This window comes from Schistocerca piceifrons, chromosome 7 (genome assembly GCF_021461385.2).
Source record: "Schistocerca piceifrons isolate TAMUIC-IGC-003096 chromosome 7, iqSchPice1.1, whole genome shotgun sequence".
Taxonomy (NCBI): domain Eukaryota; kingdom Metazoa; phylum Arthropoda; class Insecta; order Orthoptera; family Acrididae; genus Schistocerca; species Schistocerca piceifrons.
The window spans coordinates 332,979,722-333,002,418 of record NC_060144.1 but is presented as its reverse complement, the minus strand read 5'-3'; the positions used below and the strand labels follow the sequence as shown (position 1 = coordinate 333,002,418).

The 22,697-nt window shown below is 40.0% G+C and overlaps 1 protein-coding gene across 1 annotated transcript in view; it reads right to left on the bottom strand.

Annotated features, from left to right (window-relative positions):
* LOC124804595 (unconventional myosin-IXa-like) overlaps positions 1 to 22,697 on the bottom strand; it is a 348,200-nt gene that overhangs the window by 226,845 nt on the left and 98,658 nt on the right. Inside the window, exon 7 of the mRNA XM_047264786.1 lies at positions 14,512 to 14,687. Coding sequence (XP_047120742.1) covers positions 14,512 to 14,687 — 176 coding nt within the window. The remainder of the gene's footprint in view (positions 1 to 14,511; positions 14,688 to 22,697) is intronic.

Sequence of the window (22,697 nt, the reverse complement as noted above, 5' to 3'; positions counted from 1 at the left end):
TGCGTGTCAATACTTACATGAAGGATTTTTTATATATATGTAAAAACATGTGCGAATTACAAAGGGCAGATCCGATGTGGAAAAAAATCATTAATAATATTGAAGATAGTGTTAACAATAGAGGTGAGCAAGGTTTTAAAATAGTGAACCATATTTTGTATCATAAACTTAATACGAAAGAAGACTGCTGGGCAGTATGTATACCTAACCAGTCGGTAAAAGTTATGATATGGCACACGCACTTGGCATGGGGCCATGCAGGGATTGGAAAGTGTGCAGAGATCCTGGCGAGATACTGCTGCTTTCCCCGTATGAAACACCAGATTCAGGCAACAGTTAGAACTTGCGTGATATGTCAAAAAGCAAAACATTATAATAGATCCACTAAGTTTGAATTACATCCCATAGTTCCACTCAGGCCGCTTCAAATAGTATCTGTGGATGTAGCCGGTCCTTATCCCATGGCCAGAGGAGGTATGAAATATGTACTGGCCATGTACGATATTTTTTCCAAATACTTGCCAATTTATTGCATAAAATCAGCTACTGCCAAAACCATGGTCAGGCGGATCAGTCAAGAATACTTGCCCCAAGTGGGAAAACCCGAAGCCATAACGACTGATAATGCTTCTTATTTCACGGGTCGAACTTGGAAAATTTACCTACGGGAACAAAATATACAGCATATTCTGGTATCCCGATTCCATGCCGAAGCCAGTCTAGTTGAAAGAATATTCAGAGAATTGAATAAGTTCCTTAGAATCTACATAGGGAACCAACATACAAAATGGCCAGGGCTAATACCGAAATTTGTAGAAATACACAATTTAACACCCCATTCACGTACAAGCTATCCACCGGTAGAGATATTGAAGGGATTTAGTGAGACACCGAATGAATGGCTCATGCCTTTGCCGAGACTACCAGTCAAGGCAGAAACAAGGGAGGAAAAGATGAAAAAGATATGGAACAGACTAACCAGCTGTGCGGCAAAGAGGAAAAGGAAGTACGACCGAGGTGTAACTAACGAACAGAAATATAATGTAGGAGATCTAGTACTTATTCGTAACCACGCTAAATCCTCAGCCACCTTAAAACAGAATAGTAAGTGGCAATTGCTATATTCAGGGCCTTTTGAAGTAATAAGCGTGCCACACGAATGTAGCTAATTGTTAGCACATCCCCATACGGGGAAGATCAAAGGATTGTATCCACGTAAAGATGTGAAGTTATTTATTCAGTGACATATCACATACAAAGAGTAATAGTTGTAAGAAGATTTTAATTGTGTTTTAGAATATAAGTATGTTAGTATTAAGAAAGAAATTTGTGTGTAATGAAACTTGGAGGAAGTGGATTCAGAAAGTAGGCAATAGCTTACACAGGAAAGATTTTGTTTACAGACAATTAGAGCCATTTAAAAATTATAGGCTCATTAAGCAACGAACAATCTTTTTGTTGATAAAGTGAGGATTAATTTCTTGAATCATTATACAAAGGATTAATTTCTTGAACCATTTTCTATGTGTAGTATGTAAGTGCAATTAATGATGCAATCTAATATAGTAAGGTAACTGTTGTAATTGTATTAGGATAAGGAACCCTGAGAGAGAGAGTCTTGACTAGCCAAACATGGACTCTGTAATATGCAACAATTATGTGATGTTTGCTGCCAGTAGTGATATGAGAACGACACTGGAGCATAAGCTAATCAAAAAACAAGCCCGTTCCGTGGAAAATCCGCTTTGTATATAACAATGCTTCAATTGAAGCCTGTGTACTTGGTACACGCCCTTGAATATTCATTACGCGATACGCGAATTAAGTCAACCAATGTGGAACCTACACTGTAGCCATATAGGAAAAATTATTAAAAATAATGCCAGTGCTAAATGAAGTATTTATTGATCAATATGCCCAAGTCAAGCTGTCATGCACATGGTAAAATCTGTTTGATAGATGGGTGATAACCAGGCAAGCTACACTGATAAGAAAATTAAAAAAATTTTTACAAAAGGGCTGTATACGCCTAGTAACAATATGAAAAGTGTGTTGTGATAAGGTAAAAACAAATAGACGCCATGTAGATGAGAGTGAGTATGCGAAGAACAGTTAAAAGGTATTAAAAAATAAACTGTGTGCATAAACAATGGAGGAAAGGACGGAATATTGTGTGTAGCAGGGACAGAGAATGACTGTTGTATCTGCACCAATATATACGTCGATAAGTCTAGTGTTGAGTGACAGACTGTCCTAGTGCAGTGCTCAACGAACAATAGACAGTGTATAAAAACAGTAGTTATTGATCCGTTCGGAGTCGAGTTAAACGAACATCGCTCGACGGGGACATTTAGTATGTGTGTTACGAAACATTTTCACGTGTTGAAAGACGCTCTGGCAGTGTACCAACCGTGGAGTGAGTGAAAATGTGTAGTACAATGTGCGTGTGACGAACCTTGAATACCAGTGTCACAATGCCACAAGAAACCTGTTATCACGCCAAACCATCCTGTGCATACCAGTGAAGCGACGGCTTACTGAACAATAAACGCTTTTAACAAGTTGCATCTTCTTCCACAGCTAGTAATCTGTGTCCTTAAAGACAGTACACCGTTGTGGAATGTTTGTTTCATGCGCTACAACGGGGAGCCATGCGGAGAAGCCGAGACGAGTGCCGTGCCGCCAGCCAGCCGGTCGCGGTAAACCACTGCCACTCGCCGACATCGGCGAATGGTTCGCCGCGATTCGCGACTGCTTGGGCGCCACGTCAGCACGACGTCGCTGTTACTGAGAGCCGGTTGTCGAACCCAGCGGCCGTCGGCACGCGGCGTTCCAGACGACGCTACTCAACAATTGCTTCGCGCCGCCAGCTCCGTACAACATTGTTGTCATTCAAATGAACTATCAAATAGGTGTTTAATGCACTAACATGAATAGGGTTTAGTGGACACGAAATGACGTGACAAACATTTTTTTTTTTTCTTGAGTTATTCAATACGGACCCAAAGTATTCATTGGTTCAGTGATATATAGATATAATATGTTTTCGTCATGTTAATGAAGTATACTCGCATGAATGCTAGACATTTTAAACCAATTGTTGCGAGTAAATGCAAGGACGATTCATGATACTACTGTAAAAATGTGTAATAAGTGACTTTCATTACAATCCAAAACACAAATATTATATGGGTAACAAAGAGACTAAAGGTTTAACATGCTCTCACAAATAGCCTTTGTTATATGTGAACATTGGATAGAATCTGAACTTTTTGTGATCAAACTGGGTATTAAAACAAACCAGACGAGATGACCATGGCTCCGGCGCAGTTTTCCCAGGTTTTCTGATCGCACGTAGCCCGAATGGGGGAGCCAAATAAATGTAATGACCCTGGGACTAGGTTTATGGTCACCTCGCAAAGTGTAAGAACAGTATAAAAAGTGTAATTAAACCTACAGTGTAAAAGAACTAAGAAGTTTAAAGTGAATGTTCTAACCAAGGTAACAGACAATAACCAAACAGACGTTAGTGGCAGCATATTGCCGAACATTCTTAACGTTAGTCAATTGCTGCCAGGGGGCATTGTAACGTCTAGTAAGAAACAAAAACAACATATTATGTAGTAACGAGAAAATTATATGTATCATATTGTGTTATTGTATAAAATTATGTATTTTTTTTTTATTATTTATTTTTGAGAATATCTGCGTCGGCGAGTAATGAAACCGCCACAGACGATAAATGTCGAATAAAGAGTAAAATAAGTAACTAGTATATAATACGTGACGAATAGCAATTTCTTTGTCTTCTTCATCTGGGAGTCGAACGAGTAAGATATCCTGTGTCGTAGTAGCGAACGCTAGTGTAGCATTCTTTTGTCGAGACTAAGCAATGTACGCCATTACGTGTGAATTCACAAAGGTCTGTAATCACTGAGATATTTAAAGGTTTTAATAGAGGTGCTTAAATGAAAACTTGTATTATTTATTGTTAAGCTTGCTTGCATATTATCCCATCCTGCTGAGACATTTTTCAGTTATATAAATATTATCTGTGGTGCTGAGCTGCGTGGAGAACGAAGAGCCGCTGCCGCGGCGTATTTAAACGACTTACAATATAGTCGAGCATACCGCAAGGAAGCGGTAATATAATAGTAAAAATAATATTATTTCTTTTAGCTCCCAGACTGGCAGTGAAGATCAGCAGATTTTATGATGTGTTGCAGATTGACGCGGGCTGCTGATAGGATATAATTTACAGTGCAAAAAATTTAATGTACCTTCAGAATCTGATAGGAATCTTGCTGTGCTCCGTTCTGATCTGGCAAACTTTATAGTGACAACGTATTTTTTAATGAGAGTCTCATGTTCTTGGGCTAGTCGTGGTATGAAATAGCATTTTAACGAGAAATAAAATCCACTGCGAACTTGTGTTTTTGAACGATCACACGAACTGTAACATCAGTGTTCATAACAAAGTAATTTCAACTTTTAATCACTATGAAGTAGGGAAGATATATTGATTCTTAGCATGAGTTGCAGTTATGAAAAATCGTTCCTTAAATTGTAGGCCAGATACAGAACAATAAGACTTCCATATATACATTTTATTCCGCTAAAAGGTAATGATGATAAAGAAAAGCAAAGCACAGCATTGCTAAAAGTATTTCACGTAACTCTTTTCGTAAATGTGTTGTTACAAAGAGAATAAATAAAACATAGAGTAACAATTTTACAATCCGCGAGAGAGTTGGACGTGAAAAGTTTCCAATCAATATTGCAGATATTTTAATACCTAGGTGTTGTAACATGTGAATTTTTGTCTTAAAGTTATTAGGGAAACATGTGAAATTGGTTGGTTAAACATCTAAGAGTTTTAATTTTGTATGTAATCACATTTAAATGTAGCCTACTACCTTGGTACATACATAACCACTAGTTTCACAGAGAAAATTCACAAGATTCACTGTTTATAGAAAATATAATGGCAACAATTACTTTAACAATCAGACTGTTTCATTATTGTGAGCCTTGTTTGAACAATCAGTATTTCAATGGTGTGTTTGCAGCATAGTGAGTGGGTTCTCTTGACTGAGTGTGGCTTGTTAAGTGATTCGTAAGACCATAAAAGTTTGTAATCTAATTTACAAAAAGTGCTTTGATTGTGTCTTTCATAGCATATATCTCTTATTAGATTTTTTTTCATTGGTATTATACATTGTGTATAATTTCATTCAGTAGCAATTTGTCTGAAATTTAAGCAGATTATAATTTGCACTTAGAGGCCAAATACATTATTTAGTTACTGATAAGAGATGGATGCAGAAGGGAACAGCATACCTTCTTGCTCAATTTGGCAAGGAACAAAGTGTCATGTCACTTTCTTTGCCAAAAAAGCTGCTTTAAAATGGTTTGCGGATTTTAGTGATGAGGAAAAAGAGTTGTTGGTCCGACGTTCTGAAGCAAAGCAGGACAATACCTCTCAAGTTTGCCTACACCATGAAGCCCTGTTACTGACACAATATGAGAGGTTAAAAAAAGCTTCAATCCCTTTGGGAAAAGGTGAATCATAATGTTAAGGCAGGAATTCGCACTCTTGATACTGAAACAGCTAATAAGGCTTCTGATATGTTCAAGAAGCAGCTCGTTAATAACATAAAGCCAGGTCAGAAAATTTGTCCGGCTTGCAGGACTACCTTAAATAAACACTTGGACGAAGCTTTATCAGCCTCATCATCACATTCTGATGAGGACTTTACACCAAAAGAAGAATTAAATAGTAGCTTATTGTCTATCGGTATTTCACCCCTGAAGAGAACAATAAGCTACAGAGATACGTCCCAATATGTGAAGAAGAAAATTCAAAAGGCTCAAAATGTGATTAAAAACAGAATTGTAAATGCAATAGGAGTAAACCGACAAACTGAAGATGCTAGTGAAATTAAGGAATGTGGAAACTGTGCTGACTATGCACATTTGCTGACTGAACTGAAAGCCAAGATGCAGAATGCAATTCATAAAGAACAGATGCAAATTTTAACCTTGGCACCTGTAAGTTGGACAGTCAGACAAACAGCAGCTCAGTTCGGTGTCTCCGAAAGAATGGTGAAGAATGCTAGGAAGCTTAAGGCAGAGAAGGGCATTCTGGCACTTCCCGAAAATAGGCAAAGCAGGAAATTACCAGCAGAAGTTGCTAGTAGAGAGCGAAATTTTTTTGAAGATGATGAGTATAGTAGGGTGTGCCCTGGAAAAAAAGATAGCATTTCAGTTAGTCTTTTAGATAGAAAGACATACATGCAGAAAAGTTTGTTACTTTGCAATTTACGGGAAATGTATGTTATCTATAAGAATATAAATGGTCCAGAAATAGGATTCTCAAAGTTTTGTGAACTTAGACCCAAATGGTGTGTAACAGTAGTATCAGCTGGAATGCATGCAGTTTGCGTCTGTGCAATTCACCAAAATGTTAAGCTTATGCTTAGCGGAGCTGGTATACGTGAAAATTATAAGGAGATTCTCAGCAAGGCAGTTTGCAGTTTGAACTCTAAACAGTGCATGCTACATCACTGTGAAAGGTGTATTGGGCCCAAAGCTATAGCATCTGAAATTCTCAGCTACTTCCTAGATCATGAGCCACAGGAAGTTATTGTGTTTAAGCAATGGATACATACCGATTGGGCCACACTGGATGGTAGTGGATGAATTTATTGAAGACGTAAAAAATAAAATATGGAGTCTGTCATGCCATCATTACATTGCCAAGCATCAAAACTTGGATCTTAAAAGCCTTAAATGTCATCTGAAAGACGAAGAGCTTGTTGTCCTAATGGATTTTGCAGAAAATTATTCTTTTATCATTCAGGATGCTGTGCAAGGCTTCCACTGGGACAATAGTCAAGCAACAATTCATCCATTTGTTATCTACTTTCGTCAAAATGAGAAAGTAGGATCCGTAATATCAGTGATTGTTTGCGGCATGACACTATTACAGTTCACATTTTTATCAAGGAGCTCATCAAATATATGAAAGCACGGTTTGCACAGATATCCCACATTCATTATTTCAGTGATGGTTCCAGTGCTTAATATAAAAATTTCAAGAATTTCCTAAATTTGTGCTATCATAAGAGTGATTTTGGAATGACAGCCAAATGGAATTTTTTTGCTACTAGTCACAGGAAATCACCTTGTGATGGGATTGGAGGTACAACAAAGCGGTTAGCAGCAAGAGCAAGCTTGCAACGGCCACTTAATGGACAAATTCTTACCCCCCTAGATCTGTTTCACTTCTGCTCTGAAAACATTAATGGGATTAAATTTGTTTTCGTCAGTAAAGATGAAATTGAAAAAAATATTGTGTCACAAGAAGAGAGGTTTAAACTTGGACAAACTGTAGCAGGCACTAGAGAAAATCATCACTTTTTACCTATTGATGAAACAACAATTCAGGTCAGCAGAGTTTCAAATGATTGTTCATCTTTTCTAGCTAAAATGGGTCACAGTAATGAAGGAGGCACATTAATGTCTGCTCTCCAACCAGGACAATATGTTGCATGCATCTATGAAAACGTGTGGTGGATTGGGAATATCTGTGAGACCTCCATAGAGCAAAGGGATGCATTAATAAACTTTATGCACCCACATGGTCCAGCAAATTCATTTTATTGGCCACCAAGAAGTGACAAGTGCTGGGTTCCGGAACACCACATTATTGCAGTTATTCCAGCTCCATCAGTAAATTTGTCTGGCCGGCAATACACCATTCCTCTTGATATTCATCAGAAAATTAATGTAGCATATCAAAAATTGAAATAGGTTAGAGGAAACAATCTAAGGAACCCAAGAGTGCCTTCTAATTTTACACAGGGCACTTAAATAATTTTACTATCAGGCTTGGGAACCTGTGTAAAGAAAACCTATCAGGCTTGAGATCATGTGGTAAAGAAACTCACCAGTGACTGTTGTTGCTAAGCTATCGGGCATGGCCCCTATGGCAATGGGAATGCTGGTTTTCTCAGGTGAAGTGAAACTAGCAGTGGTTAAGCCACCATGGACCATAGCAACTCAATTATACACTTCTTTTCCATCAGTAAGCTGGTGTTGTTCATTAAACAGGCAACTAATAATTAGATGATTATGCAAATAAATTTTACGATTTACATTCATTCTTAATAATAATTGTGTGTGTGTGTGTGTGTGTGTGTGTGTGTGTGTGTGTGTGTGTGTGTGTGTGTGTGTGTGTGTGTGTGAGAGAGAGAGAGAGAGAGAGAGAGAGAGAGAGAGAGAGAGAGAGAGTGGGGGGGGGGGTGACAATTAAGAAATAACATTGTTTCTATTTTTATTCTTTTGCTATTTGGACTTAAGCTAGGTCCTATTCATCAGGACTTATTATTTCACTTATCCCAGACATTAATAAACATGTATAAGGCAAAATAAAAGCTTTTGGGTACAATTTGAGTGGCAGAAAAATGTGTTCAAACTTCCAGTGCGCCTCTTTGATGATGCTACTTTGCAGGGCCTTACATGCTTGCATCGCAAAACCAAATCCTCTTTTATAGATAGTTTAGAATATGCTCTTTCTAATGACCATAGTTTAGAAGTGTGTGAAGAAAACACTGTTTTGAAAAATTTGACTAGAAATACCCATTTTTAGCACTTTTTGAAAAATCGTCAACTTCACCCTAGATTTGTGAAATAATGGAAAGCAATAGGAGAATGAAATTTTATATTCTAAGACCTTGTGTTTGTGAGTTATGGTGTGCAAAGTTTCATGTACATCCCACAATTACTTTTGGAGATATAAAAAACTAAATTTGCATTTTTTTTAAACAGCTATTTTTTCGCCCAAATTTGCTTCAAATTATCTATATGAAAATTGCTCAGAAATTCTTTTCTTGATATTTTGCTTTAAAGAGCCCTAAAAGTTGTATAAGATGGCCAAGTTTTGTTTCTTTCATGCAAATACTTACAGAGATATCTCATCTCAAAGTTGCTGAAAATTCAAGGACGCAGTATAGAAAGCTGTGCTATGACCTTAAACAAGTGACTGTATCTCCGAAAGTATTGAATTCCTGAAACTGAAACTTTACCAGTGTTCACTGAGAACAGGTGCGAATGTTCATACAAAATTTCATCAAAATCCATGAGGGTCGTGTGGGAGCCTCTAGACGACTTGGCATGGAATGACCCACACTGATGTGTCTGACATTTACTTTGAAGTTCCTCACCCAGCCATCGTGCTACTTTTGATAGATTTAAAAACAGCTATTCTCCATTTAAGCCCTGCACCAGAAGTATATAGGTATCTCTCCTAAGAGTCGTTAGGTGCATTTTCCCTGGTGTTTTAGCATGTATTTGTAATTTCTTTTTTGCAGCACGCAGCTGAATCAGCCCAGACAAATATTGCTTATCATGTTTTCGATGGGAACATCCTCCATGGATGGGAAACATTGTTTTGTTTCCAGTTACAAACCAAATTATTTTTAAACTGGAATTTTACACACCCACTCAATAGAGTGGTTCCAAACCAGTCTAGTGCAATATTCCTTTTATGGATGTGAATTAACATAGACAGTAAAGCACACAGAATAATCAGTACTCCAGCAGCGACATCACTGCTCTAGGGTGCTGCTACCATGCGGAAGCGCTGCTGTCGCAGCTGCGCAGCTGGAGTACTGATTATTCTGTGTGTTTTATTGTTCCTGTTAACACATTTCAATAAAAAAATAACACACTAGACTAATTTGGTAATGCTCTACCAAAGGGACACACAAGATTCAACTTTAATAATAATTTTGTTTGAAATGGGAAATACACAGACATTTTGTACCAACAATGGGTGTCGTATAAAAGATGTGATGAGCAGTATTTGTTTGGGCTGACTTCAGCTAAATGTCGCTAAAACGAAATTTCAAATATCTGCTGAAGCACTGGCGAGAATGCACCTGAGAATCTTAGGAGAGACGCTCGGTATGTGTTTGTGTAAGGCTACACTGAGTCTATAGTCGTTCCTTTGAAGGTAGTGCATCCTCCCCACTACGTAATGAGATCTCACTGCCTCATTTTACAGTGAGCACTCACTTCCGACGGCAAGCGAGAGTGAACACTCTTGCCCCCCTAGCCGTCTCCTAAACAGACCTGTTGTGGACCACTCTCCCACATTCCCTGCTCAGCCTCCTGTACACGAAGCGAACCCAGCTCCTCGGGTCACAACACTGCTGTCAGAATTCACTGCCACCTCAGGACTTCGATGACATTGGAAGAATGCCTACGGAAATGGCAATCGTCTGGCAGTATCGACGCGATGTGGTGTGGTGAGTGAACATTTTCTCTGTTGATGGCCTTTTTAGTATCTGTGTGTGTCTGGCTTTACCATGTCAAGTCGCACAGACATCAACAGCACCTTGACGGTGGTCATTTGTTGAATTGGCGGAGTCAATTAACTTGTCATTATTTAGAGAGAATGTCATGGAAATGTATTTAACGTCACTGTACTGTAAGGTCTGTAACCTGTCAGGGCATGAACTGGCAGGTACCAAGGCTGTGCCAGCAGCATGTAGTAATTTTAGAGGATTTGGGCATTTGGTACACGAATTTTCTGAGCGGTGTTGGGCAATTATACAGTAAAAGGATTAGTGAATACTTGTTTGTGTGTTTTTAGTACAATTTCTCTATTTGTACTTGTCTGTTGTTGTGAATGGCAGTTTTAGATTACACAAAACTCCAGGCGCATGTGCTGCTACTACGGGAGAGACTTCTGCCACTTTGACAGAGCAGCTGCAGGTATTGTCAGGTTTGAATTCTCAACAATAGCTGGAGAAAGAGGTGCTGTGTGAGCAGGCTGAAGCATTTACAAGCTGTGGTTCAGCAATTGCAAATTAGTATAAGTGGAAGCTAAGACAGTTGTGTGTACCCTCTCCTCCTCCTCTTGATCCATTGGCACCTACCTCAACAATGCCTTTTTCTGGCATTGTGAGGACTGCTGCCACAGAGTGTGGTTGGTGAGATGAGACTTTTCTCTGTGTGGCTAATTTATGATTGACAGGAGAGCTAAAACATACGTGTTGTACCATGGAGTTCTTAGTACACTGGATACATTCCAATAGTAAATTGATGGCTTATCACAGCATTATCGGAAGTAAAATAGCACAAGGTTGTTCCAAGAAAAATTGAGTACTTTAACGTAAAAGCATAAGAAATCAATGGAAGCCTTTTAGGTAGGATCTGAAATATAAATGCACAGACATACCAAGTGACGCAAAATGTAGAAGTCGATAAGAGTCTTGGTGCTAGAAGACAAAAATATGGATGAGGATGTTTTTCTATGTGGTATCCCTAATGAGATATCATGTACGGTGAGGGTGGAAAATTCTGGAGACTTGGCAGCGGATCTTAGGGTTACTACGCAATTGGAAGACACTGACATCGCCAGAAGAGTATGTACAGACCACTGTGTCCTCACTTCAGAGTTAAAGCATTATAACGTGAGTGTAAAGATCATGTAGTGAAGCAATGTTGGCAACCTGAAAGATATAAGTGTGGACGAGTTCGAGAGTTCAACATCAAGCGCAGAGCTGTGGAAATTAAAGGCAGCAAAAACACTGTCAATGGAAAGCCACAGTAAAATACAAATGAGAATGTTTCAAATGTTGGTGGGCACAAACAGAAGCACAGACAGAACGTTACTGGCACGCTTTGTGGCAGGCAAGGAACATAAATTTCTGGTGGAAATTGGTGGGCACGTATCAGTCATCAGTCTGCACCTCGCAGGCAGGAGGAGACTTTTGTCTGCATGGAGTCGGTGACAATATCATGTAATTCTTAGGCATGACACTACTTACTTTTAGTATGAGAATTGGAAATTTTTGTGTCCATATAAAAGCATTACCATACATGGGTGATGGATATTCAGCAATTCTTCGACTAGATTTTCTTGACAAACATCATGTCAAAATTCGTCTTTTGAAGTATAAAGTAGGACTCACTGAGATTTTATCTTCATTGGAGGGTATAGCTGCAACCGAGGCACTGTCACAAGGAGCATTGCTAATGAAGGTGCTGCCAACTACAACTGTAAACATATGCGCTAAACATTGGTTCCCCCGATAAAATACCAGCAGGAACAGAACGTTAGCATTTATATTGATACTTATTTACCAGATGAAGCATTACATGTGGTAGAGCCACTGTCGAAATATGAAGAGTTATACAAAATGCACTGTTTCGGCACAGATGTGTAGTGTGCACACATAGTATTAAAGGTGAATTTACAATTCCTGTAAGCTTGGATAACTTCGGAAGGGACACAGTTAGTCTGCCAAAGGGCTTAATCATTACCACTTCAGAGGTATTAGAGGTAGAGCATATTGATAGGTCATGCGATGATCATAGTCACAAGTGAACTGTCAATGCAGAAGCATTACACAAAAAAGTTGGTCACTTGCAAGATAGCATCGGCACGCAATGGAAGCTTTACTACTACAATTTATGGATTTTTTTAAGGTGAAGGGTCCTCTACCAGCAACATGTTATGCTACAGGTACCAATGTGCAGGTTTATAGAAAGCCCCTAATGGAAGAGTTTATAACTCAACAGTTGGCAGAGAGTATAATAGACTACAGTGACAACTCGAGGGGTGGACGCTATATGATTCAAGGCAAATGAACAGTGTGGAGCATAACTACCCCACTACAAAAAAGGAAATGCTAGCAGTTATATATGGGACTCATACTTTAGCTGTTATTTACATGGCAAGAAGTTTACGGTTGTAATGGATATTTACCGGAAGTCTTTGAGTTTGATGGCACATCTTATGGGCAAGACTCCTTTGAACTTTCAAGGCAAGATTCTGTTGCAACACCTTGAAGCCAACCCTCCATTCTATTTTTTAAAGTCAACTGTTTAATTTTTCAATGTGATAAATGTAGAATAATAGCGCCAAAAGACAATGAATTTTTCAACTGCATTCAATAACAAACACAAATCGAGTATACAATGGTCCGAGACCCCTGCTGGTGAAGCTACAGGTAGCGAAGCAACAAAAATCCATTGAGGCAGTTCGAGGTGTTTGTTGATGAAATAGAGCTGGAGAGAGCACAGTGGAATGTTTGCGGCATGTGTAAATGACATGGCAAGTGGAAAGAAAAAGAGGGGGTGAGGTACTGGGGGGAGGGGGTGAAGCATCAGCACGGCCGCTGTATCACGTGTAGTGTCAGGCAAGTACCTAGTTGCCACATACCTACTCATACAAGCTGAATTCTTTTGTTTGTAGTTTTTGATCGTAGCATTATTGTGTATTTATTATGCTGCTTGCTGCCTCATTTTCGGTTATTACAAACTGAGAGAAAAAATAACTTTTATAAAACCAACACTGATATGAAACAATGGAAACTCCAAGTTGGGGTATCAACAAGTTAGGAAAAGGATAGATTGCTACTCACCATAAAGAAGGCACGTTGAGTTGCAGACAGGCACAACAAGAAGACTGTTACAATGTAACTTTTGACCAAAGCCATCTTCAGAAAAGAAGAAACGACGCGCGCGCACGCCCCCCCCCCCCCCCCCACACACACACACACACACACACACACACACACACACACACACAAGCAAGCACATAAGACCATTATCTCCAGCATTCTGGCCCGAGCTCCCAGAGATTGTGGTCATAAGTGCCTGAGATGTGCCTTCTTTTGTGTTTGTGTTTGTGTGTGTGTGTGTGTGTGTGTGTGTGTGTGTGTGTGTGTGTGTGTGTGGGCGCGCGTGCCCTTTCCTGCAGGCAGCTTCGGATGGAACAATCTTTTCGTTGTGCCGGTCTGCAATTCACCAAGTCATCTTTACAGTGAGTAGCAAACAAACCTTCTTCTTTTCTTGATGTACTTTTCCTGATATTGTCAACACTGATACATTTACAACAGCCTTTATTTTCAGTATTTGACAAAACCTGACATGCTTTAGTCATCACATTGATATTATTTTGGCAGAGCCTCATGGAGGCCTTGCGAAGCACCATGGCTCTGCAGAGCACACTCTGAGCATCGTTAATCCATAGAGTTAAATGCAGAAGACTCTTTTCACTGCTAAAAAGGTCAGTGAGTGGAAATGTTATGCTTGGAAGTCCAACCAAAAAATGGTTCAAATGGGTCTGAGCACTATGGGACTTAACTTCTGAGGTCATCAGTCCCCTAGAATTTAGAGCTACTTAAACCTAACTAACATAAGGACATCACACACATCCATGCCCAAGGCACGATTCAAACCTGCAACCGTACTGGTCGGCCAGTCCAACCGATGCACTGCAACTGAACTGTATTTCAGGTTTGCTCCTGAACATCTGAGATCAAACACAGTTTTAAATTCAAGTTAATCAATAACCTAACCAAAAACTATGACCTGAGGCAGTAAACAGTGAATAAATATTAAAATGAAAACAGTTCAGTCAAGAATCCTGAATTCCAAATGTGACAGCAGACTAAAAATACTACTCATTATTAAGACTACAAATATAATTACCTGTTACACAAACCAAAGTCTTCAAACCCAAAAATATCAAGAACACCTATTGAATTTCCCTGATGATCTCGCAGTGTGTCCTTTTTTGATAACAGAGCATGATTTACTTGCATGACAATCCAATCAAACAAGGCACCATACAAACACTTTGCCATTGCATCACGTGCAGCAATTGCCTGGAAAAAAAAATTACAAATCACATTCAGTTGCTATGCACGTCCACACACACACACACACACACACACACACACACACACACAAACACACACACACAGAGAGACAGACAGACAGACAGAGAGAGAACAGTGTCTGGTTCACTATTAGAAATTTTTATGCTAATAACAATATTTTGTCACATTTTCCTGTAAATTCATTTATTATACGTTGTTCTTTCTCTAAAGCAGAGTGTTGTTACTGTGAGGCTTATCATTCATTTCAAAGAGCATTACCTAAAATGCATTTTATCAGTAAAAATCTGACTCACTGTTTCCTTTCTTTTTCAGAAAAGTGATATTTCATTAATTAGTTGCTAGTCTCATAACACCTCTTCTCAAAAACAATGCAACCGGTTGTTTCTGAATAAAATAGATTTTATAAAAACTTTCAAGAATAGGGTGAATTTCTAGAAGATTACTGGAAACTCAAAGAAATGAGGTCAGTTTCAGACAAAACGCTGGTCTAAAAATTAATGTCTTCATTGAAGTCACATAACAGGACCTTTTTTAGTCTCAAAGTTACTTTTACAATGCTGAAGTTCTCCTTGGTTCATTTGTTGGCTTAATCATTTCATTTTGTACATCTAGATTTAGAGACATTTAAGGTGGTGTAATGTTCTGGGCACTATTTCTTGATGACGACGATGATGATGATGATGATGATGATGATGACAATAATTTGAAGTGAGGGGTGCTCAACATCACGGTCATCAGCACCCTGACGAAAAGTCAGCATGCTAATTTCATGGGTGGGGATGAAGGCTGTCCCCACATGTGGAGCAGTTTATCGCATATTAAAGTCTACTGCCCTTGCCAGCAATTTAGTGATAAGGCCTGACAGTTCACAAAATTTCACCACCCTTCTAACACTGGATTCAGTATCTGCAAGGATTGTGGGCAGATCTCCATCGAGACTGAGAGCCCTAGTATCATTATAAAGGACCCACGTGGCCGTAATGTGTTGAACTGTAACTGGCATGCCTCAGACTTCACAAATTAGTGGATCCTCCCACCGAAGGAGGAAGCAATGTGTTAAAGGGCTATTTCCGATGCACGGTCTAGTAAGCAGAACCTCCTTCCAACAGTGAGGCTGACATGAAGTCTGCCATGCCTTTGTGATCAATTTGAGTGACAGCAGTTTGTTTTCTGTCACCTACGGCCATTCAGTCTCCCACTGATGCAAGGTACGTCTGTCAGAAAATGGGATGATGACGTGCAATGGGATGGGACATTGATGGACAGTACAATCCTGGCAAGCTTCCTTAGCGGCTCTGTCGGCCATGTCATTGCCCTGTATTCCAATGTGGCCAGGTACCCAGCAAAAGATCACCTTCTTGCCATGGTGTTGGAACCACTGTAAGGAGTCATGGAAGAGCTGAATCACCTTGTCTACTGGATACCTTCGGTGAAGTGCTTGCAGTGCATTAAATGAGTCTGAAACAGACAAGAAACCTTGTCCGGTGATGTCTGTGAACAGTCTTCAGTGGCATCAGAATGCCATATAATTCTGCACTGTAATTTGCAAATTGTTCTGGAAGATGCATTTTGAAGATCCTATCAGGGAAAACATTAGAACAACAGAGGACACACTCTTACTGGGATCCAACTGTATAAATAACAATAAAACTGTGGTACATACTTAAAATGGACGAAAACACAGTTGTAAAAACATAATCTGGAGTACAAGTTTTCTTGTATTGTGTAAAGCTAAAATCACTTTGGGCCTCAGAAGACGCCAAGGCAGCAATGCACTCCATCCTTGGCTGTGTATTTTGATGCCTGATAGATCCAGATGCTTGACACAGTCTGTAGCACGTGTTCCAAATGGCTTGGTTGTAAGGAGCCAATTCCTGAACAACGGTTCAAATGTGGATTGGACCATTAAACTAAATGTCAATGTCTCAGGTGACACTGATATTTTCAGCACCTGTCGAGCCAAAAGGATACGCTGCCGAATCCAGAGTGGTGGTTCACCAGTCTCTGCACACAGACTTTGAACTGGGCTGGTCCGAAAGGCTCCAGTCAACATCCGAATGCCCTCATGTTGGACAGCATCTAACATTTTGAAGTAGGAAGAATGGGCTGATCCGTAGACCATGCTGTCATAATCTAAATGTGATCAAACAAATGTCCTATAAAACTAGAGGAGCAGACACCTGTCAGTTCCCCATCTTTTTCCGGTAGGGTATTTCAAAATATTCAATGACTGGACACTCTTTGTTTGTAAGTCTTTCAGGTGTGGGAGCCATGTTAATTTCGAGTCAAATAATAAAACCAAAAAGTGCACCGTTTCTTGAAAATGTAAAGTATTGTCCCCCACTGTGAGCACTGGTTGGGTAAAACTTTGATGAGCACATGTGGTCTTCTTGGGTGAGAACCAAAAGACCAGTTGCCTGGCCTAGGTTTCCAGGCTCCTAATGGTCAGCTCTAGCTACCTTGTTGTCATTGTAAGATCAGAGGAAGAGTAGATGACTGCTTAATCATCCACAAACAAAGACCATTTGACAAGGCTCCTGACTGCAGAGGAAATGCCACTGATACCGATGGCAAACAATGTAACACTGAGGACACTGCCTTGGGGGCCCAATTATCTTGTGCATAGCAGTCAGACAAGCCATCACCTACATGCTATCGAAAACGCCAGTCCTCAAGTAAGGATTGGATAAGAAGCGGCATGCATCCAAGTAGTCCCCATTCATGAAGTTGCAAAGAATGTTGTACCTCCAAGTAGTATCATATGCTTTATCGAGGTCAAAAAAAAACACACAAACCAAATGGTTCCAGCATGAAAAGGACTCCTGTATTGTCATCTCCAGTGATATTATTTTGTAACTGCACTGGGAGTGGCTCAGGTGAACTCGGGATTCGAGTAGCCAGACAAGTTGGCAGTCTATGCATTCAAGAGTCTTACTCGTACAACTGTTAAGGGCTACACTCCGGTAACTGTTAAGGGTGCTCCGGTCCTTGCCTGGTTTCCAGAAGGGAATTAATATTGCCTCCTTCCAAGTTGTGGGGTACTGTCCATGAAAACAGATCTGATTGAAACAAGAGAGGATCTGTCCTTCCGATTCCGATTTATAAACACCCACCTACCTCAATTGTAAATCGTCTTTAATAATTGATCCAACTACAGCATATGCTGGGAATGTGTCTCCTAAAATAGGCAAATTGCTTAGGGAGAATAATATTAATGTCATCTTCCGCCCACTAGCAAAGAGCAAGGCCTTAGTCGGATCCGTTAAAGACAATTTACAATTAAGGAAGGCGGGTGTTTATAAAATTTCCTGCGAGTGTGGCTCTGCATATATAGGTCAGATGACACGAACGGTCCAGGAACGCTGTGTAGAACACTTAAAGACACACCATCTGCGGCAACCTTTAAAATCAGCTGTGGCAGAACATTACATTTCCATGGCACATTCAATGGAATACAATAATAGCAAAATTTTAGCACCAGTTTCCAGCTTCTGGGACTCTGTAATTAAAGAATCCATGGAAATATGTCTTGCTGATAATTTAATGAATTGTGATAACAGTTTTCAGCTGGATAAAAATTAATCCAATTATTAAATTACGCGGTCACAACGGAATCAACATGTTCAGTCGATACTCAGTGATTAGTCTGCTCTTACGTCACTACTGGGGACAGCACACACAACTTGGCTGTGCTGAGCATGTCACCTCCTAACATGCACCGCAATTCGTCAGTACGATTCGCATCTGCAGAATTCGCTATAAATACCATGACTGCAACAGGTCTCTTCAGTACTTCACCTACTCACCTGACGACGGCCGGACATCTCTGGGGCGAAATATTGTAGCAGAATGTTGATGGGATCCAACTGCAAACCCAAAAATTACTGAAAGAATTCCCATGTTTCCTGAAGATTTTAATGTGTCATACAGTTGTTCCGAGCAGAATGACATCTCCATTCCTAGCCCTTGCAGGCGAAGAACGGAGTCTTGGTTGTTCAGGGCACTTCTGTTTGCTGAGTACATATACTGTATAGACTTAAGAACACTCAAAGAATCAAAGTGCAGCTATATAGTTATCGTGCTCATTTAAAACTTCAAAGGAACGTGCAGTCTCTACTACGCCTCAATAAATCAAAATTATTCAAGGGCCTTCAGTAGCCAAGCTGGCGATCATTCCAACCCTGGCTCAGACATTTCATACCAAATGCAATGGGTTGTGGTTTCTACAGATCACAAATGGCTTCGCTGCTAATGGACAATTTGTGAAAATTGCTTCCATGGTATGGTGAGTAACAGTTTGACATACTGGTGATTCTGGAATAATAAAGAACTTATATGCTTGATTCACCTTAACGAACTGCCATCAGACAACAAATCGTGGCTCCACAGCGCCAGCACATAGGACGCTAGGTTTAGAGCTAGTGTTGTAAGTACCTGTGGTCACTTTGATCCCCACATTGTGGATAATATTGATACTCTTGTAGGATGTCCTGCTGATCTATAAACAGTGCAGCCATAATCTAACTAGGACCTGTCTGCTCCCCAAGACCTATAATTAAGACACTTCCAGATGTTCAGTGTCAGGGGAGACCCTATCTTTAGATCCATTGTGTGTGGTAGCCACAACAGTTTCAAACCAAATATGAGCTCCAATAACCTCGTTGTATCTTTCACACTTTAAAAAAACTGTTCATTTTCAAGTCAGCTAAATTAAAATTTTGTGGACAACAGTTAAAAATCAAAAAGCACACACACTCGCACACACAGATTGGAAGAGGAATAAAAAACAACTGTCCAAAAATAAGTAACATTGCACTGGTTTCCTTGTACCTACTGACTGATTATGAAGCCACAAAATTTACTGATATGATTCAATATTCATTTGGCTGTGGATGAAAGGAAAAATGACTTCAAAAATTGTTGCTTCCACCAGCAGCAATGAGCATACTGTTACACAGTATTTGTTACAAACATATCTGAAGCTGCTCAGAATCATCAGGAGTTGTGCCAAGTCTATGGTCTTAGGGTAGTGAGTGAAGGAAAGGTTGGACAACAGTGTTGATACTTTAAAAGTGGCCATACAAATATGCATTATGACTCACTGAAGACTGGTGTTTTTCCTTATGTTGGACACACCTCTATTTGCACTGTTGTCAAGGAAAAGCTGAGATATCACAAACTGTTTGTAAGCTGGGTACTGAACATGCTTACCGATCAACAAGAAAAGCTTAGAATTTCAAACAAGTGAACAGTTTTGAATTACTATCGACAAGATGGAGACGATTTGTTTTCCCACAGAGACAGTGAAATATCAATATCCTACACCAGCACAAAATCAAAACAGTAGTCAAAGGAGTGGTGCCATTCAACTTTGAAAAAAAATTTCAAGCAATATCTTTGCTTACCAGACATCATGGAACTCGGGTGAGGAATTCTAATTAAGGCGTACTGTGAACCGCTCAACAAAAACAATGACAACCCAGTCAAAACTGATGGCATGGGAAACTATCGTCCAAGACAATCCTGTTGTTCAGCTCCATGAATCATTCTGAGCATAAGACAACAAAAACAGCAAGAACAATGACACGCACCGAGCGCGGTGGTGCAGTCGTTAGCACACTGGCCTCGCATTCAGGAGGACGACGGTTCAATCCCGCGTCCGGCCATCCTGATTTAGGTTTTCCGTGATTTCCCTAAATCATTCCAGGCAAATGCCAGGATGGTTCCTTTGAAAGGGCACGGCCGACTTCCTTCCCCGTCCTTTCCTAATCCGACGAGACCGATGACCTCACTGTTTGGTCTCTTCCCCCAAACAATCCAACCCAACCCCAACAATGACACAATATAAAACAGAACTTCACATTTTCAAATCACATAAACGTTATTGTATTCAAGTAAAAACTATGTCATGACTAGGAGAAATGACCAGGTTCACATATACTGTGGATCACAGAAAGACTGCTGCTTTGAAGATCAGAGTAATAATCAACCTCATCATTTCAACTCTCAGTGAGCATGTACAATATGGAGATTAAATGCCACAAACAGTCATAAAGTGTGACCCCTGAGGTGCTGCTGGTAACAGATCTAGCAGCATGCCTCTGAACTGCTTTGATGTCTTCCTTGAATCCGAACTGGTAGGGATCCTGAGCACTCAAACAATAAGAATGGGTTACATTAGCATTCTATACGCTGCCTCTTTCATAGAAGAGCTACACTTTCCCAAAATCCTCCCAATGGAAGTCTAGCATTTGCCTTCCCTACAATCAACCTGACACGCTCATTCCATTTCATAATGCTATGCAACATTATGCCTAGATATTGAATTGGTGGGAATGTGCAAGAACCACCCTACTAATGCTGTAGTCTAACGTTAAAGGTTACCCCCCACCCATCCAAAGGTTCCCCACCCCCCCCTACCCATCCACATTACCTAACATTTTTCTACATTTACAGCAAGCTGCCATTCATCACACCAACTAGAAATTCTCTAAGTTATCTCGTACACTGTTACACTCACGCAATGACAACACGTTCTTGTATATTACAGCATCATCAGCAAACAGCCATAAATCAGAGCAGTCCTATCACACTTCTCTGGGTCATTCCTGATGATATCTTTCTCTCTGAATGCAACGTACTGGGTTCTATTACTTCAGAAGTCTTCGAGCTACTCAGAAATCTGGGATCCAATTTCAAACGCTCGTACCTTTGTTTAACAGTTTGCAGTGGGGCACCTAGTCAAAAGCTTTCCAGAAATCTAGGCATATAGAATATGTCTGCCTGTTGCCCTCCATCCATTGTCTGTAGGACATAATGTGAAAAACAGCAAACTGAGTTTCTAACAACTGATGCTTTCTAAATCAATGCTTACTTGTGGACTGAAGCTTTACTGTCTCAAGGAACTTTATTATAATCAAACCCCGAATGTGTTCAAGAATTCTGCAGCAAACTCATGTTAAGCACATTGGTCTGCAATTACACAGGCCCATTCTTTTACTTTTCTTATTTAAAGGGAAATGGATAGGTTAAAGTTAGATACAGTGGGAGTTAGTGAAGTTCGGTGGCAGGAGGAACATGACTTCTGGTCAGGTGTATACAGGGTTAAAAATAGAAGCAAACAGTTTCTTCGGTGCTATGTCTGTCCAACGAACTTTTTTTTCATTTGCTTATTAGTGGAAAACATGAAATTTCAGTTGGTCATGGGTGCCTCTATTACACTGCTGAATTGTAACACATATGAACTGTCAGGCTCCCCACACCTGTCTAAAACTAATATGCACCTGATGGCTTATGATGTACAAGACATTCCCATTCTCGGAAAATGTACTTTTCCTGCCACGTATTGTGTTCAACTGTAGCACAATAGTGCTACAATCAAGCGACTGTGAGAACATATTTGGCCTTGATTCATTTGACTTGTTTGGCTTTAAAACTCAGGCCAATGTGTTGCCCATGTCTGCATTCAATGCAAAAGACAGTGTCGCTAGCTTGCTGAAAGAATGCCCGGAACTCTTTCCTGACGATTTAGGCAAGGCTAACAATTTTGTTGCACATATTACTCTGAAAAATAATGCTCAGCTGAAATTTTGCTGGGCCAGAACCGTTCCTCTTCCATTATGGGACGAAGTTGCTGCTGAACTTAAAGAATTGCATGGTAGCAGAGCTATTGCGCCCATACAAGATAGTCAATGGGCAAGTCCACTGGTTTTGCTCCCCAAACCTTGAGGTCGTGTTCGACTCTGTCTTGACTTTAAGGTTGCAGTCAACCCAAGAACTGTGATTGATACGTATCCATTGCAACGCCCGGAGGATCTCATGGACAGATTAGGTGCTCGTTGCTACTTTTCAAAATTGATTTGCACTACGCATATCTTCAAATACCACTAGAAGAAGAATCTCAAAAAGTGTGTGTAGTGAACATTCATTTGGGCTTGTTTAAATATTTGTGTTTGCCTTGTGGAAGTGCTTCCACATTCGCCATTTTCCAACAGT